Source organism: Lactuca sativa, chromosome 9 (assembly GCF_002870075.4).
Source record: "Lactuca sativa cultivar Salinas chromosome 9, Lsat_Salinas_v11, whole genome shotgun sequence".
In the NCBI taxonomy this organism is placed as follows: domain Eukaryota; kingdom Viridiplantae; phylum Streptophyta; class Magnoliopsida; order Asterales; family Asteraceae; genus Lactuca; species Lactuca sativa.
In genome coordinates, this window is record NC_056631.2 from 29358187 (window position 1) to 29376352 (window position 18166).

Here is an 18166-nt window from a genome sequence, read left to right on the forward strand (position 1 = left end):
ACTCTCGAAATCCGGAGGAAAAGATGAAACCAAGTGGTGTGAAAAGTGCAAGAAGAAGCACTTCAGAAGATGCGATGGAGAAGTGACCTGCTATAAGTGTAGTAGGATCGGTCACTATTCTAGAGATTGTACATTCGACAATAGGAAGTGTTACGAATGTGGAGATGGTGATCATATTTCGAAGAACTGCCCAAAGAAGGACAAAGCTGCAAAGAAAAACGTACCGCCACAGCCAAGGGCATTCCACATGATCCTCGACGAAGCGAATCAAGGATGAGGATTTTATATCCAACGATCAAGTTATGAAGTAACAGTCTGAATAGTAACTTATGATGTAGCTTATTAGAGGCATAGTATAGGGTGAACTTGAACTTTTGTGTAATAGTTTCAAGAATTAATATAAACCCTGGTTTTGTTATCTGGTGTGTTGAATGATTATATGATTTATGTATGGTGACTTGGTTAACTGCGAGACAATACTTGGGACGAGTATGAGTAGGTGTGAATGGTAGTAGAGATCTATACTACCGGAAGCACAGGACTCGCACTTGGATCAGGGAAAGTCGCAAGGTTACCAAGAAGCTAGTAATTGATTTCGTTTTATTCTGGTATGTCATTACCATTGTTTCAGTAATGACTAGTAAGATGGTTCTTGTTCCGACCCTAGTGGTCATGTTTAAATTTGAGTTCGACTACGAGGAGTATGTTACGTGGTCTAGAGGACCAAGTTAGATGTAACATCTGACTTAAGTCAGAAGGTTGAAGTTAATGCGATTGATAGTGTCGCGCTCGTTGTTAAAAGAAGTTTGTAGGTAGAAATGCTACATGCTGAAATGTGATTATATCACATTAGAATATGAAGGAAGGTATATTCCATTTTGGAATTTAACTCTAAGAGACCTGAGTCTAAGCATTGCATCATTCGATGAGAGGTCAGTAGAGCACGACCCATCGATTTGTTACAATAGATAAAGGAAAGTATTTATCCTGAGAAGAAGAAGGAGTCCATAATAACGACTTATTTGGTAACTCGAGGGTTACGATTGAAAGTACAACATAGTACGATAAGCAGATGCAAGATTAGGCATCGTCTGCGGTCAAGAAAGCCATATAGTTAAATACTCTTTCGAGGAAACATAGAATTTACGCTTATTACCTAGGATGAAGAGATAACGTGTGGAATCATTATGCAAGTCCTATTTCGTTGATGATTCCGGGACGTAATCATCCTAAGGGGGAGATAATTGTAACGCCCGTACATCAGGGCTAGTCAATTTAGAGACGATAGGCGTCAAAAATGACTTTTTGATGGAAGATTATCTAGAAGGATTAATCTTAACCAAGTTGTAGTATATGTCACAAGGTTTCCGTGCATATAAAGAACGCCAAAATCCGAGTTATAACGAAGAAGTTATGACCTGTCGAAGTTTCGCGACAGAACCGGCACGACACAACGCAGCGTAAAAAGTGAATTTACGTTAGAACGGTATTTAGCCTTAGCAATCTAAACGAGGATCGAAGGTCTCGTTGTTGGCATCGCAGCGATAAAAAGTTAGGCGAGAACGGACGTCAAACGAAGAAGTTATGAATTTATAACAAAGTTTTTCTGTCGCGGCCTATTAAAAATAAATAATAAAAATAAAATCGAAATTAGCCGACGGAGTCTAAATGGAAGTTGTAGAGCGTAGTCTCACCTTTCCGTGGATATAAAGAACGTCGAAAACGGAGTTCGTATGAAGAAAATATGAATTTCCGAAGTTTATTAATTATTTTGTATTTAAATTAAATCATTAATTCGGAAGCTTTATCCGAAGGCGAGTCACCGATCTGATCCGAGGTACGCGTCGCATACTCGTGTACGCCCCGCGTACTCCGAAGGTGTCAACATCGCAGCAAGTGGCTTCGGATACGTAAGCAGTGACGTTTCTCGGACCAGTACGCCCCGCGTACTCCGAGGCTCCAGCCTCCTATAAATAGGATGCGAAGGCAGCCGAGTCTTTTGCCAATTTCTTCTCTTCTCTCTCCCGTTTTGCATCGTTTTGCATGCCAGAAATACCCCGAATCCCCGGTATTATTCTCGAGCCCCGAAGCACGTCCAGAGATCCCAAAGATCCCGAGAAGTGCGGTTCCCGAGCCGAAGCTCTGTCTGCGAGAAGTTCGATTTTTGTGGAGATCTTCCAGATCTGCTGAGGATTACTACTTCTGCAAGTCGTAGTGCTGTCCGATCATCTTCTGATCAAGTGAGTGTGTAGTTACTTTCTTCTAACGCATAATTATGAAGTATTTTATACGAAATACGTGTTATGTGCATATATATTGTGGTTTATATGTGTGAGAGTGCGGTTACTCTCTTCTAAACACATAAATATAAAGCATTAGCTATGAAATACGTGCTATGCGTTATATATTAATTGTCTATATGATATGGGCTTGGAATTGATGTTTTTATATGGGTGTTAAATGATTTAAACTATATATGTAATTTATATCTACAAATATGCTGGGTAGAACATGGGTAGATGAAATAGTTGATGTGTGTTAAACGAATGTGATAAGAGAAAGGTGAGGATATAATGGTGATGATAATTAGATGATGAGAAACAGGTGATGATAATTAGGTGATGAGAAATAGGTGATGATAGAAAGGTGATGATAATTAGGTAATGATAAATAGGTGATGTGAGATGAGAGGAGATACCATAACCTTGATCGGCGACGTGGAAATTTGGCGATGTAGTCATCTACCAGAGTATAGATGGCGACCACGGATTATTCTAGATGACCCCGTGGAAATACCAGCAGGCTCATAACCTGTAGGTGATGAATTACGAGTCCAGGCGATGTTGTGGCTACGTATTCATGCGATGATACTCTAACCCTTATTATGAATTACGAGTCCAGGCGATGTTGTGGCTATGTATTCATGCGATGGTACTCTAACCCTTATTAGGATTTACTAGTCTAGGCAATGTTGTGACTAAGTATTCATGCGATGATCCTTAGGAAAAAGTCCTTAGGAACAAACATACAAGGAAATGTGATGTAAGGAGATGAGAGGTAAATACGATGTAGGAGATGACCCTTAGGATAATTCCTTAGGGAAGGTACTTAAGAAATAAATGGAGATAACGGGGATGGGTAATTGGGTTGATTGTTTGATGATTGAATATAATAATTATATTATTGTGGGTTGAAAACCCTATATGCTCACCAGGATCCCAAGCCTGACCCACTCAGTTTTCTTTGCATTACAGGTAATGGCACAAGGGTATAAGTTGGTGGTCTTGACGAGAGAATTTGGATTATAGATCAGTAGTTATAAATAACTGTTGTAAGGTCTATTTTATATTGTTTATGCTTTTGGTCTGTATCGGAACATGACATCCCGAGGTTTTATTATTTAATGAAAATACATTCTCTTTGAGAAACGCTTTGATAAATTTTATCGTATTTTGTTTTGGGAACAAATTCCGCAACCATTTTCTTTAAACGATTACTCTGATTTTAAAAACAAAGCATAAACAAATCGGTCTTTTCTGACCGTGAAATTGGGGATGTCACAGTATGGATCAGATCAGGATTAAGGTATAGTTAATTGTCCCTATTTCGGGAGTATGGATTGGGTACAATTATCAATCTGGTAGTATGGATCAGATCAGGAGGTTAGTTTTAGATCCGTGAGTATGGATCAGGTAGTTTTAGATCAGTGAGTATGGATTAGGTGAAAATGTTAGTTTTAGATCCGTGAGTATGGATTGGGTGAAGAGGATAGTTTTTGATCCGTGAGTAGGGATCAGGTAAAAAGGAAAATTTTAGATACGAGAGTTTAGATCGTGTCGTTGTGAGGATCGATGGGGTGGGATAAGAGTTGCTTGTATATAGTGAAATTGTATATGTTTGCGAGTTCTATTATATATATATATATATATATATATATATATATATATATATATATATATATATATATAACATTGTGGGTTGAAAACCCTATATGCTCACCAGGCTCCCAAGCCTGACCCACTCAGTTTTCTTTGTATTACAGGTAATGGCACAAGAGTATAAGTTGGTGGACTTGACGAGAGATTTTGGATAAAAGTCCTGTAGTTGTAAATAACTGTTGTAAGGTCAAATTGTTCTGTTTATGCTTTTAGTCTATATTGAACATGACATCCCAAGATTTTGTTATATAATGAAAATACGTTTCTTTAAAGAAATGCTTTGATAAATTCATATCATATTTTGTTTTGGGAAAAAATTTTACAACTGTTTTCTTTAAAAGATTAGTTTGATTTTAAAAACAAAGCATAAACAAATCGGTCCTTTATGGCCGTGAAATTGGGGATGTCACACCCCAAGTGAATAGAAAAGCGAGACTTATGAGCCTCCTCCAATACATTTTGTCTGACCCCGCTAGACCACGAAACCCAGACCCAACCGTCGCGGGTTAATAGCCCTCGGCTATCTTGCACAAACCGGGTGTTCTCACCCATGATCTTCTCTAGCTTCCAATTCTTCTAACGCATACCCTCAGTTTGAGCCTCTCTGATCAAATCTAAAACTGGAGAATCCACTGATATCCTCATACAAGTTGTCAGGGTAGACGATCCAGCTGACTTGCGGCTCAGAGCATCCGCAACCACGTTCGCTTTACCTGGGTGGCAAATGATCTTGCAGTCGTAGTCCTTAACTACATCCAGCCACCTTAAACTCTTGTGGTCCGTACATATATTACAACAGACCCCATAGAGGTAATGTCTCCAAATCTTGAGAGCGAATACCACCGCTCCCAGCTCCAGATCATGAGTAGGGTATCTCGTCTGGTGCGGCTTCAGCTGCTGAGACGCATAAGCTATCACCCGTCCTTTCTGCATGAGGACCGCCCCCAGTCATGTGATGAATGCATCATAGAACACTACAAAATCCTCAACTCCCTCTGGGAGAGTCAAGACTGGAGCCTTGCATGTACACTAAGTAACACGCACGTCAACAAAATCAATGACCACTGGAATCTCTGATACTAAACCTTGATCCCTGATCCGTTTATCCACCATGTACACTAAGTAACACGCACACCTGTGCTGAATATATTGTCGCGCCTTGGTAGATAAATAAAACCCCGATCCCACTATAGTGCCCTCGCCATAGACAATCAGTTCTCCCCCACTTAGGGTTCGAACTACTACCTGCTGACCCTCGCAATCAATCATGACACCGAAACGACTAAGCAAGTCCATACCCACAATCACGCACATATCCCCCATGGGAATCGGAATCAAGTCTATCGGGAAAGATACCTCGAAGATATCCATCATGCAACCCCAATAAACTGAAGAAGCAGAAACCCCGTGTTTGTTGGCTATAGAGACTCGCAACAAACACTCTAGCTATCCCACTGGCACACTGAACTCCCCACTAAACATCTAAGAAAAAAAGACCGATTCTCCCCAGAGTTAAACAATACCAAAGAAGGTAAAGAGTTCACTAAAAACATACCTAATCACAGGCACAAACATATAAGCATAAAACAGATATAATCAGTAAGATAAGGAATAGAAACATACCAGCAACCACGTTTGACGCTGCTCTTGCCTCCTCTGTTATGAGCTGGAAGGCGCGTCCCTGAGACCTCGGGGGATCCGCTCTGCCCTGCCTCCCGTCAGTAATCCTCAGTATAGCTGGTGATGGGGCCTGTGCCGGCCTCGCAGCGAGCAGTGGACAGTTGGTCTTTCACGTGACCAACCTGATGACAATGGTAGCAGATCCTCATATCCTGAACCGGGACCGTTTGACGACAATCCCTCGTAAAATGCCCCTACTGGCCGTATTTGAGTCACCCGCTATCAGATCTACAAACCCCTAAGTGTCCCGTCTTGCACTTTCCACATATGCGACCCTGTTGTCCCCTTGACCTAGAATCAGCGGTCTTAGACCACTTTGGCGCTGGTTGCGACTGGGTCAGGGCCCTCCACTACTCCCTCAACTACAGCTCAATCTCCAACTCATGTTGCCTGGCGGCCTCCTGTAACTCCAGAAGCGTATCACAACGCTGAGTCGCCACAAACTATCGAATATCCATATTAAGCATGCTCAGATATCTGAGCCTGCTCTAAAGCAAACTCTGGGAAAAACATCACCCTCTCAGTGAACATACGGGTGATCTCCGTCACCGACTCACCATCCTGTCTCAAATACAGAAACTCTTGAGTTAGCCGCTCCTGCTCGACTCGTGGAATGTAGCGAGCGCAAAACATATGTCGGAACTGCTCCCAAGTAACTGCAGCTCTCTGATCATCAGAATACAATCCAGTCATCAATCTCCACCAGTCCTTTGCCCCATTCCTCAGTAGGTTCAAGGCACATCTGACCTTCTGGTTAGTAGCACATGGACACGTGAAGAAACACTCCTCAACATCATATAGCCACCTCATGACTTTGATGGGGTCCTGAGTCCCATCAAAAGTAGGGGGCTTCGTGTTATCAAAGTTCTGATACTGGAAAGCCCGACTGGCTCCTACCCCTGCTGTCGTTACAGTCGATGTGGCTGTTGCGGCAGCCGCGTCAGTGAGGGATGCATAGCGATCATTGAAATACTCCATCATGGCGGTCTTGATAGACCCAAACATCTCTGGTAACCGAGCCCAGAACATCATAGCCACCTTATCCTACAGGATCTCACGAATCCTTGCATCCATCTCGTTTGACCTCATCTGGCCGATAGTCTCGGGCACTGTGGGTGCCTCCAGTCTGCTGTCTCCTAATCCTGACCCGGATCCTGTTACAAATCGTCGAGTAGCTACCATGCTAAAAACATACCAGGAAGATATCAGATAATCTATAGTATAATCTGGGAACCAACTCCTAACAAAACCCTAAGGGTTGTGACTTCCTTGCTACGGGTATGGGTCCTGTGCTTTCAGTAGTATAGGCCCATACTACCTTCCAAACCTACCCATATTTGTCTCAAGTATCATCACAACGCCCCGAAACTATAAGTAAGCATGGCATGCACTTAATCCTCACTCCTAGAGGAAGGCCTAATATCTCATAACTGACGGACTCATCCCAAATAACCCATCCATGAAACTTCCACCAATCCTGCAACACTCGTGTATGCTAACCATACATAATGATTGACTCGATAGACATTCGAATACTCGGTCCTACTCTAAGCCCACAACCAAAAAAGGAATAGGAAATAAAGCTAAACCAAATATTCTCAGGCTATAAGATCTTAATTATGTACGGTCGTGATGCATACATTAAGCAACTACAGTAATGATGTCAATTTCATATACGGAAGAACCCTAGACTAGCAGGCATCATATAATCAGACAATTCCTGAAGATCCCTAGCCTAGCACTAGCATGCTGTTCTAAGATATCACATAAATCAAATAATCCATAAGGTATTTTGGGGTTTATCCGCGAGCTCCGACTGATCGCACACTTGCATCCTCCTTTATTATTTTGAAAACATTTTGAGAAAAGTGTTTTAAAATCATGTCCTTAGTGTGAGACTGGAGACACGCAATGTTTTGTTCAATTCACTCAAACCAAGGCTCTGATGCCAACTTGTAACATCCATAAAAATCATGCCAAATTTCAACTTTTAAAACATTTCAAAACCAACGATTATTACAAAACTTGTTTACAAAATAGTATAATGTTAGAGTTTCCCAGAATCAAATCATAAAATCATAAGATACGAGGAGTTGTACGATCACGCCTTCGCCTTCCCGTGATCATCAAAAGTACCTGAAACAAAATCAACAACTGTGGGCCCAAAACTTAGTGAGTTTCCCCAAAATACCAATGCCATACAAACATAACCATATTATATAACACATACAACATGCATAATGAGCCATCAGTCTGACTGGATTGACTCCCAGTCCTCAGCCTATCTGGACTGCTCTCCGAGCCCTCCTTGGGGCCTTCAGCCTATCCGGACCGCTCGTCGGGCCTTCGGCCTGACTAATTTGCCCAGTCCGGGCTTGCAGTCTATCCAGTCCACCCTGGGTGTCTTGGTCTACAGCATACAGTAGGACCTGCCTCAACCCAATCCCCCAAACCAACAAACATGTGCATATATATATATATATATATATATATATATATATATATATATATATATATATATATATATATAAAATAGGCATGCAGATCTAATAGATCACTAATCATAGCAACCATCCTATAACCAGGATACCGATCTAACCGATCACTAACATAACAACCATCCTATAACCAGGATACTGATATAAAGCATAACATACAATAAACCCGGATACAAATCCGAAAAGGGTCGGCATTGGTGCCTTCGACCCTGTTAGTATAGTGATGACAACTCACCTCTCAAGTAGCTCAGAACGTGTGACATCCCCATTTTCACGGCCAGAAAAGACCAATTTTGTTTATGCTTTGTTTTATAAAATCAGAGTAATCTTTTAAAGATAACGGTTGCGGAATTTGTTCCCAAAACAAGACATGATAATAACTTATCAAAACATTTCTCAAAGGGAATGTATTTTTCATTTAATAATAAAACCTCGGGATGTCATGTTCCGATACAGACATATAAGCATAAACAGAACTTACATTTAATTACACAATTGATTTATATCTCCTTTAAATCTCTCTGTGAAATATGTCTTCGTATTAATACCTGTGATACAAAGAAAACTGAGTGGGTCAGGCTTGGGAGCCTGGTGAGCATATAGGGTTTTCATCCCACAATGTTATATCATATATTTATAAATATAGAACATTCAAACTTGTACAATTTCACCGTATAAAGGCAACACTTATCCCACCCCATCGATCCTCACAACGACACGATCTAAACTCTCGTATCTAAAATTTACCTCTTTACCTGATCCTTACTCTCGTATCTAAAACTATCCTCTTCACCCGATCCATACTCACGGATCTAAAACTAACCTTTTCACCTGATCCATACTCACGGATCTAAAACTACCTGATCCATACTCACGGATCTAAAACTAACCTCCTGATCTGATCCATACTCCCGGATCAATAATTGTACCCAATCCATACTCCCGGAATAGGGACAATTAATTATACCTTAATCCTGATCTGATCCATACTCCCGGATCTATAACCGTGCCCAATCCATACTCCCAGACTAGGGACAATTAACTTAATCTTAATCCATATCTGATCCATACTCCCGGATCTATAACTGTGCCCAATCCATACTCCCGGACTAAGGACAATTAACTTAGTCTTAATCCATACTCCCGGACTAATAGCAAGTTTATCTCTTTACCTGATCCATACTCACGGATCTAAAACTAACCTCTTGATCTGATCCCTACTCACGGATCTAAAAACTAACCTCTTGATCTGATCCATACTCACGGATCTCATCTACCCATGTCCTACCCAACATATTCGTAGATATAAAATACATATATAGTTTAACTCATTAGAAATCTATATAGTTCATCCATTCCACCAATACCTCAAATAAACAACAATATATAAACACATAGCACGCATTTCGTAGCAAATACTTCATACTTATGCGTTAGAAGAAAGTAACCACACCCTCGCACATATAAACAACAATATACTTAATACACTCAAACCATACTTGTATTATTATCGTGTTTATGAAAGGTTGTATACACTCACTTGATCAGAAGATGATCGGAAAGCACTACGACTTGCAGAAGTAGTAATCCTCAGCAGATCTGGAAGATCTCCACAAAAATTGAACTTCTCGCGGACAGAGCTTTGGCTCGGGAACCGTACTTCTTGGGATCTTCGGGATCTCGGGACTTGCTTCGGGGCTCGAGAACAATACCGGGGCTTCGGGGTATTTCTGGCACGCAAACCGATGCAAAACGGGAGAAAGAAGAGAGGAAATTAGCAAAATAGCCGGCTGCCCTCGCATCCTATTTATAAGAGGCTGGAGCCTCGGAGTACGCGGGGCGTACTGGCCTCCGAAGTCGTCACTGAATGCGTCATCCGAAGTGTCGACACTCTTCGGAGTACGCGGGGCGTACGTCGGATCGGACCGGTGACTCGTCTTCGGATAATGCCGGATTAAGAGATTAAAAATAAATAAAATTTATTTAATAAACTTCGGAAATTCATATCTTCTTCATAAGAACTCCGTTTTCGACGTTCTTTATGTCCACGCGAAGGTGAGACTACGCTCTACAACTTTAGTTTAGACTTCGTCGGCTAATTTCGACTTTATTTTTATTATTTATTTTTAATAGGCCGCGACAGAAAAACTTCGTTATAAATTCATAACTTCTTCGTTTGACGTCCGTTCTCGCCTAACTTTTCGTCGTTTCGCTACTAACAACAAGATCTTCGATTCTCGTTTAGATCGCTAAGGCTAAATATCGCTCCAACGTAAATTCACTTTTTACGTCGCGCTGTGTCGTGCCGGTTCTGTCGTGAAACTTCGACAGGTCATAACTTCTTCGTTATAACTCGGATTTTGTTGTTCTTTATATGCACGGAAACCTTGTGACATATACTACAACTTGGTTAAGATTAATCCTTCTAGATAATCTTCCATCAAAAAGTCATTTTTGACGCCTATCGTCTCTAAATTGTCTAGCCCTGATGTACGGGCGTTACAGAACGATAGTACCAACCTCCTCCAAATGCAGCTCCAATACCAACACCAACACCTACTAATGATCCAATTCTATAAATTCCCAAATTACCAAAAATGCCCCTCAAAAGTCAACTTAGTCAACCCTTGGTCAAAGTCAACTGTCACAGTCAAGGTCAACAGTCCATGTTGAACCGACTTGTCGAGTACATCATACTGACTCGTCGAGTTCATCCAGAACTCACAGAGTCATAAAACCCTAGCCGACTCGTCATGTTTCAAGGCAATTCGTCGAGTTCAATCGTGTCCAAATGTCGGGAAACCCCATATGACTCGTCGAATCGCCTAACCAACTCACCGTCCATGTAGAAACTCAGAACGGGGAAAGCCTCCCTAACTTGCCGAGTTGGATTATCCGACTCGTCGAGTTCATGCAACCCATTCCATGCCCAAACGATTCTAAGCTATCTCAGTGCTCCAAACAGTAGATCTAACCTCCTAGAGCACGTTTGTCACGTAAAGTTGCAAACTTTACGTGCATGCAAGGCCCTTCTTGTCAAAACTAAGCTAGATAATGGGTTTAAGGGATGGAGGAAGGCCAAAGCTTGCCAAATTCGATGCCTTTATGACAATAAAGACTTAGGGGAATCCATATCTGAAGTTACAACTTCAGATCTTACCCCAATACCCGAGATGATCCCCAAGCATGCTAAAGGTGACCTTAAACTCAAGAAAAAGAAGATCTAAGTAAAGAAAAGCCAAGGTAACAACTTGTTACCTCCAAAACGATGCTAAGATGGAATGGAATCCGGATCCACAACTTTCTCCTTGCTCCAAGCTCTTGGACTTCAAGTTCTTCTCACTACAATCCACCTTCTAAGCTTAAAATCACACACAATGAAGAGTACACGACGATTTAGGGTTTCTGGACTCAAAAGGGGGCTGTAGGGGAGGCTAAGGGGGCTAATGACCCTTTAAATATGGTGCAAAACCCTGGAAATTAGGGTTTCATCCGCTAGCTCCAACTCGTTGAGTTGTGTCCTCCAACTCGTCGAGTTGGTCACTTAAAACCCATGGCAAAATTTGTTCCTACTCGACGAGTCAGGGCATCCAACTTGTCGAGTAGACCTTTAAAAATAAATAAAAGACTAAAAAGTTTATACTCTAGAGTCTGGGTGTTACAGAACAAGTTCTCTTTTAGTATTACTACCACCTTTGTTTAGATTACGTAGGCTAATAACCAACCTATCTTCGATTCACTATTTTTTTTGGAAATGACGGAGCTTATATTTAAACGGGAGTACACGGGAACATTAGATACGAGTCTGGTCATAGGCTGGGCTGCTCGAAATCGCCGCCCTTTCTCCCACACCTAATTTCACCACTTTGGTTCGAACAAGGCTCGAACCCACCACCTCCAGGAGAAAACCCCGCAATGGGAAAAACCTGGGTGCATTACGACGCGCAAAGTCGTGTCGGTTTAATTGTGAAACTTCGAAGAAGCATAACTTCTTCATACGAAGTCAGATTTAAGAGTTTTTATATGTACGAGATCCTCGTTACGCCTAGGCCTGACAATCGTGTCGTGTTCGAGTTGTCGGGTCAAAATATACCAAACCGAACACGACCCATTTTATACAGGTCACGGGTTGGCGAGTTTGGAACATAAACCCATATATGACCCGTCAACCCACTTATTTATACGGGTTCACAGGTTGGCGGGTTCGTGGGTCGGATTTGGATTCGTGGGTTAGATTTGGGTTTGTGTCTTAGTGGGTCAGATCCATAAATAAAATTGATAATTAAACATGAATAAATTCTTGATGCAAACATATCCGAATTTTAGAAACTTAACTCTCAAACATCCAAATGAAAATTAAAAATATTCATGGAAACATGTTGAAACTAAAACATTAATACAAACATAGATAAATTCAATCACATGCTTCGATGACATTCGATAATGATTCAATCATTCATGCCGTCGTTTTTTGTAAGTTCATTATGTCGTTCATCACAGAGGAGATACCGATAGAGGGCTTATTCGATTTTGTTTCTGAGATACTGACATTATTTAGGGCAAAGGTTAAACGTGTTGCAATGCAAATAAGCAAATGGTTACCCATGGGTCAAATAGCCAATAATATTAAGTATCCTATCCTAGTATAAAGTATAATCTGCATAGTGTATAATACTTAATCCATTTAAAAAAACATATAATTTTTTTTATTAAACTTCTAAACGGGTTGGCAGGTCCACCCGTATATTTTTTGAGAAACCCATATATGACCTGTTTAATAAACGGTTTGACAGGTTGAAAAGCTCAACCCAAACCCGTTTATATCATATCGTGTCGAGAATTGTCAGAATTAGTTACACCAACTACAACTTTGACAAAAATTATTTATCCCACATAACCTTCTATCAAATGTCGTTTTATCATTTATCGATAAATTCCTTAAAAGTCTTATAATATGTAGTTTGCGACATGCAAGACTAGCGATCTCCTAATTCGAGGGTTCAAATTATAATAATTATCATTTATTATATCTCAATTGTCTAGCCCAAAATTACAGACGTTACATCTTCTCGTGATAATTTTTTTCCTATAATTGTTTGTTTTAATATACGGAAGTTGTTTTAACTTGTTTTTTTTGTATACACTATCTTTTCTCAAACATGACATTGTAGTTAGAGAAACAAATACCATATCAACAATTGCGGAGCTTCTACAAAATCTCAACGAAATGAAAAAGGTACAAGACGAATTAGAACAAGTTATAAGAGGAAATACAATCGTGGAAGAATCTCATCTTCCAAAATTATGTTACTTAGGTGCTGTTTGTTATTTTTGAAGCCAAAATGTCTGCAGTCTGCGGACCACATCTGCAAGCCTCTGCGGCAGAAGAGGTGGACCAAATGTCTGCGGTCTGCAATAAGAAGACTGTTTGTTTTTAACGTCTGCAGCCATTGAAATAAATTAATTTTTCAATCTTAATTTCATGTCATAAAGATTAAAAATGCATTTTCAACAAAAAGAGAAAGAAAAAAAAAGGGTGGTCTTTTTTTTTTTTTTGGTTAAAATGAGGTCTGAAGACCTTTGAAGACAGTGGCCCATGTCTGCGCCAGAAAGACCTCGCGCAGATGTTTTTTGGTCTGCGCACTTCCAAAAAACAAACACTCTGCGAGGGCATATGTCTGCGCGACGCAGACAAAAGTGGTTGTGCAACTCTTCACAAAAAAAACAAACAGCCCCTTAAATGCAGTGATTAAAGAAACATTGTGATTACACCCTCCATTTCCCCTGTTGGTTATGTGAAGTTCAAAATTACACTATATATTGCCCTTCTTTTAAGCCGGTGCAATTTTGGTGATTTTGGAAATTTTGATTCGTATTGTGGTATTACTTTGTCCGTGTATTAAGAGAGAGAGAGAGAGAGAGAGAGAGAGAGAGAGAGAGATGGTTTTGTTTGGTCCAGGTGTGCCACCAGCAACACTTACTTTTCTTGTATGCAGCGAAAAATTTTCTGATTTTTTTGGATTTTTACATATATTTATCATGCACTGGCAACACTTTTTTCAATCTTGACCATACCTATTATGTATTATTGCTTGCATCCGTAAGAGAGACCTTCTTTTATATTTCTTTTATTTTTAAAGTAACAAACTATTAAAATAAATATAAAAATAATAAAAGGGTAAAATGTTCCTTTCAATTTTTACAAAACCAAAATCACATGAAATTTTTAATTTTAAACCTTCGGTCAATCCAAATTGTTTTGGACCTATCTATATTTTTACAAATACAGTTTTGTTATAAATTAATAAAGTTTTATGGATTACCGTAAATAATTTGAGAAATTCAGGCTCCAATCCCCATGTACTGTGAAGTGACCCACCTGCGGCTTTCATGATTGTTTTCAATTTTTTTTTCTCTTTCTATATGTGTCCTCAGGCCCCTCCGAAGTCCCCCTACCCTATGTCATCACCACCCGCGAATACCTCTTCTCTACGCCGTCCGATCGAAACTTGCCCCTTTTCTTCTCTCTCTCTCTCAAAATTCTCTTTGGACCTCTGGATTCCGCGAAACAGAAGGATCCGATCAAGTAAAGGGTCAACTCCTTTCCTGTGTTTTTTCTTGGTAAAGTCTCGTTCTTTGAGTTAGAAGTCTGAATTACTTCGATTCATGTTTCAAGCTTTTACTTTACGCATATCGTGCCCACCGCCACCGACATAATTTCTTTCATCTTGAAGAACCCGCCAGGGTTTATGCATATCATCGGTCGTCAGATACCTCTTCGCTAATTGTCCCTGTAAGTAATTCTGTTGAAATTTTGGTGAGATGTTCTATGTCAATACCGTGTTTTTGTTTTGTTTTCTGTATGTTGTGTGTTTGCTTTAGCTATTCTTGTAGTTGTTGTTTGATTTCTTTTTAGATTTAAAGAAATAATTGGGATACGAAATGGGAAAAAAGAAACCCAGTTTCTTCTATAGCTGCTAAAGCATTGCTGTTTATGGCTATTTTGTTTCTCTTTCTCATAATTGTTAGAAAGAACAACATAATCTTACCATTTATGTATTATTTGGTGTATAAAGAATTGCTAAATGAAACACTCCTTTTGTGAATTTCTATGTCTTCTGAAGCCGAACCACAACTTGAATCTGGGTGTAATTAATTCTCTCAGAGAAAATATTAATTGCTACGAGAACAGAGCCGACAAAAGAAAAGCGTCATTTATAATAAAATAAAGAGATGTAATAATGAGACAATGTGCTTAATGAGCTTTTCCCCTTTCTCCTCTTTCATTTTCTACTCCTTTCCCTTAAATGTCTCGATCAGTTTAATTGTCATTGAGCCTTGTTCATCATCAGGGAATCTTGTTTATGGGGTTCTTGTGATACTTTCCAACTTTATTACCTTATCTTTATCACATTCACACTCGTATTAATGATTTCCAAGGACCACATAATTCTCCTTTTCAGTTTCTTATTGTCCTTTTCCATAGCCTCAAGTTGTCCTTATGCTGCAGGTATACAAAATTAGTATCTAGAAAACCCAATGGGCTTACTTTGATGAAACCTGCATTGCTGCATATGTCATAAGTTATAGATAATAGATTGCATGTCATAACTGATCATATGGTCTTGTGTTCTGATGTTGTATATTGTTTATCAGAGCAGACTGCATGACCAGATTTTCTTGACTACTATGGAGGGTATCTTTGACTACTAGATATGGCATCATCATCATCATCATCATCATCTACACGTGGTGGAAATGGAAACAAAGTGGTGGAAATGGAAGAGATTGTTAGACACATGTCGAATTTACCTAGTTTTCTTGAAAGGGGAAAACCTATTCAAGATAAAGCTTTGAACTTTGGTGTCATGGATTGGGGTCGCTTAGAAAAATGGCAATATCATCGTCAAAAACAGGGTCTTGTGGGAAGTAACAAATATTCACCATCTACAAGTAACTCGTCTTTATTATCTTCAACTGATGAATCTTCTCCTCATTCAAGTAGAGCTCAAACCTCTTCTTCTGCTCCTTTGAAACCTCATCATGTTACTTTACAATCTCATTTAAACGTTTCCTCAGAAGGAATTTCCATTCGAAGAAATCTTGAAAACTCTCAAGATGTTAAAAATGATCCTTGTAATAGTGGGAAGAAAACACGGAATAAGCCAAGAAGTTCCAAAATGAATGATATTTATACTCAAAATCTTCCTGAATCATCATCGTCATCATCATCATCAACATCTTTGAAGGGAAAGATGAAATTTCAAGATTCCTATGATCCAAAAAACAACATTCCAACATCATTTCCATTTGAAAATGAAGCCAAGTCTGAAAGAAATCCCATCACTCCAGAAAAGAAAGAACTTAGCGTCTCTTCAAAGAATTCAGATTTCAAAACAAACACAATTCAGAGAACTATATCTCCACGTCATCATCGACCGAGTCCTTTAAAAAAGTTGTTAGACCCATTCTTCCAGTCAAAGTCAACTTCCTCCGGTCAACACATCCAGACTTTTGAAGACCCAAAAGTCAAACCGAAAGTGAAATTAGATTTCGGAAGTTGTAAGGAAGTCAAAGTTGGTGATGATTCTAGGAACAAGATGAAGGAGACGCCATCATCATCACCATCATCATCATCATCATCATCAAAGCAAGCTCTTTTTCAGATGGCAATCAAGAATGGAAGGCCTTTGTTTACATTCACAGTGGATAACAATGACGATATACTTGCAGCCACAGTAAGAAATTCAAGTGAAAAAGATGACAACAACAGTTGGATTTATACATTTTTCACCATTCATGAGGTGAAAAAGAAGAAGGGAAGATGGTTATCTCAAGGAACCAAAGCCACAAGTCAAGGATTCCTCCCGAATATAACAGCTCAAATGATTGTTTCAAATTGTTCAGTTTCTAATTGTAGGGAGTTTGTTTTATCATCTTTAGACCCAAGTCTACCCGATGAACTTGCAGCCATTGTTGTGAAGTTTTTAAGAAAGGAAGAGAATCAAGATTGTTTCAGCATGACAGCTGTTCTACCTGGTGGCCATCATAGTGCACCTAGCAAAGGTGAACCTTCACCATTGATTGACAGGTGGCGATCTGGTGGAGCTTGTGATTGTGGTGGTTGGGATATTGGCTGCAGATTGAGAACCTTTACAAACAAGGTGGAATTGGAATCTAACAGAAGATCAAACAAATTTGATCTTTTCTTTCAGGTATGTTTTAATTAGTTCCCACATTCATTTGTTGTTTATAGATGCTAGTGTTCTTCACACTTATGTAGTTTGTTGATTTTGATTCTACAGGGAGATGTTATAAGTGAGAGACCTTTTTTCAGTCTTTCTTCATTGAAGGAAGGAATATTTTCAGTGGAGTATGATTCGTCTTTATCGCTTCTACACGCGTTTTCGATTTCTATATCGATCATGGAATGCAGAAAATCTTGTCAGTATACAGAAGTTAAAATGTATGTTGCAAAACAAGTAGATGAAGATGATGAAGCTCCTGTAACATATGCATCATTGCCACCTGTTTCCCCTGTGGGAAGGGTTTAAGAGCTTAACAAAAAACAAAAAACAACTGGTTGGACTTTAAAGATGAGTTATTGGTCAAAACTGGGGTTTTTTGATAGCCATATATGAGTTCCATATGCCTTTGATGTATCTTGATTGTGCACCTTAAACCTGATTATATATAATCTATAACGAGGCTGAATGAGCTTTATGGTTGAGTTTGTTATATAAGACGTCCGAATAATATTTGGTGAAAAACTAAGACATGTGTATAGTGTTTGGTGTATTAAATCAGCTTCGTGAAGAAAGAGAATAATCTGAGACATACATCAGATTATTAACACACTCTTTGATTTCTATGGAAGCTTGACTTATTGTTCTCAACAAAATCACATTGACATTGAATTACATATATAACATAACAAGCTATATGAATTCATCGGAATACTTTTTGTGGTTATCTTGAATGTTCCAACTTTGTCTCTATTTTCACATTCAAAAAATTGTTGATTGCATAACAAGTCATGTAACGCCTCAT

The 18166-nt window shown here is 39.4% G+C and overlaps 1 protein-coding gene across 2 annotated transcripts; it reads left to right on the top strand.

Annotated features, from left to right (window-relative positions):
* Nucleotides 1-14528: 14528 nt before the first annotated feature.
* Nucleotides 14529-17846, top strand: LOC111907500 (uncharacterized). Of its 2 annotated transcripts, none has more exons than XM_023903298.3 (3): nucleotides 14529-14909; nucleotides 15778-17331; nucleotides 17422-17846. In XM_023903298.3, exons 2-3 carry the CDS (start codon nucleotides 15832-15834, stop codon nucleotides 17668-17670), a joined length of 1749 nt encoding a protein of 582 aa, XP_023759066.1. In that variant the 5' UTR covers nucleotides 14529-14909; nucleotides 15778-15831; the 3' UTR covers nucleotides 17671-17846. The 2 variants fall into 2 exon arrangements, with proteins under 2 accessions (XP_023759066.1, XP_023759065.1); XM_023903297.3 differs by having other exon boundaries at nucleotides 14530-14909; nucleotides 15773-17331.
* Nucleotides 17847-18166: the final 320 nt, after the last annotated feature.

What these genes read in the sequence shown, in the direction of transcription:
- LOC111907500 (XM_023903298.3), top strand. Translation starts at nt 15,832, where the DNA reads ATGGCATCATCATCATCATCATCATCATCTACACGTGGTGGAAATGGA. An exon ending in AATTTGATCTTTTCTTTCAG is followed by an intron (nt 17,332 to 17,421) that starts GTATGTTTTAAT and finishes TTGATTCTACAG; the next exon opens with GGAGATGTTATAAGTGAGAG.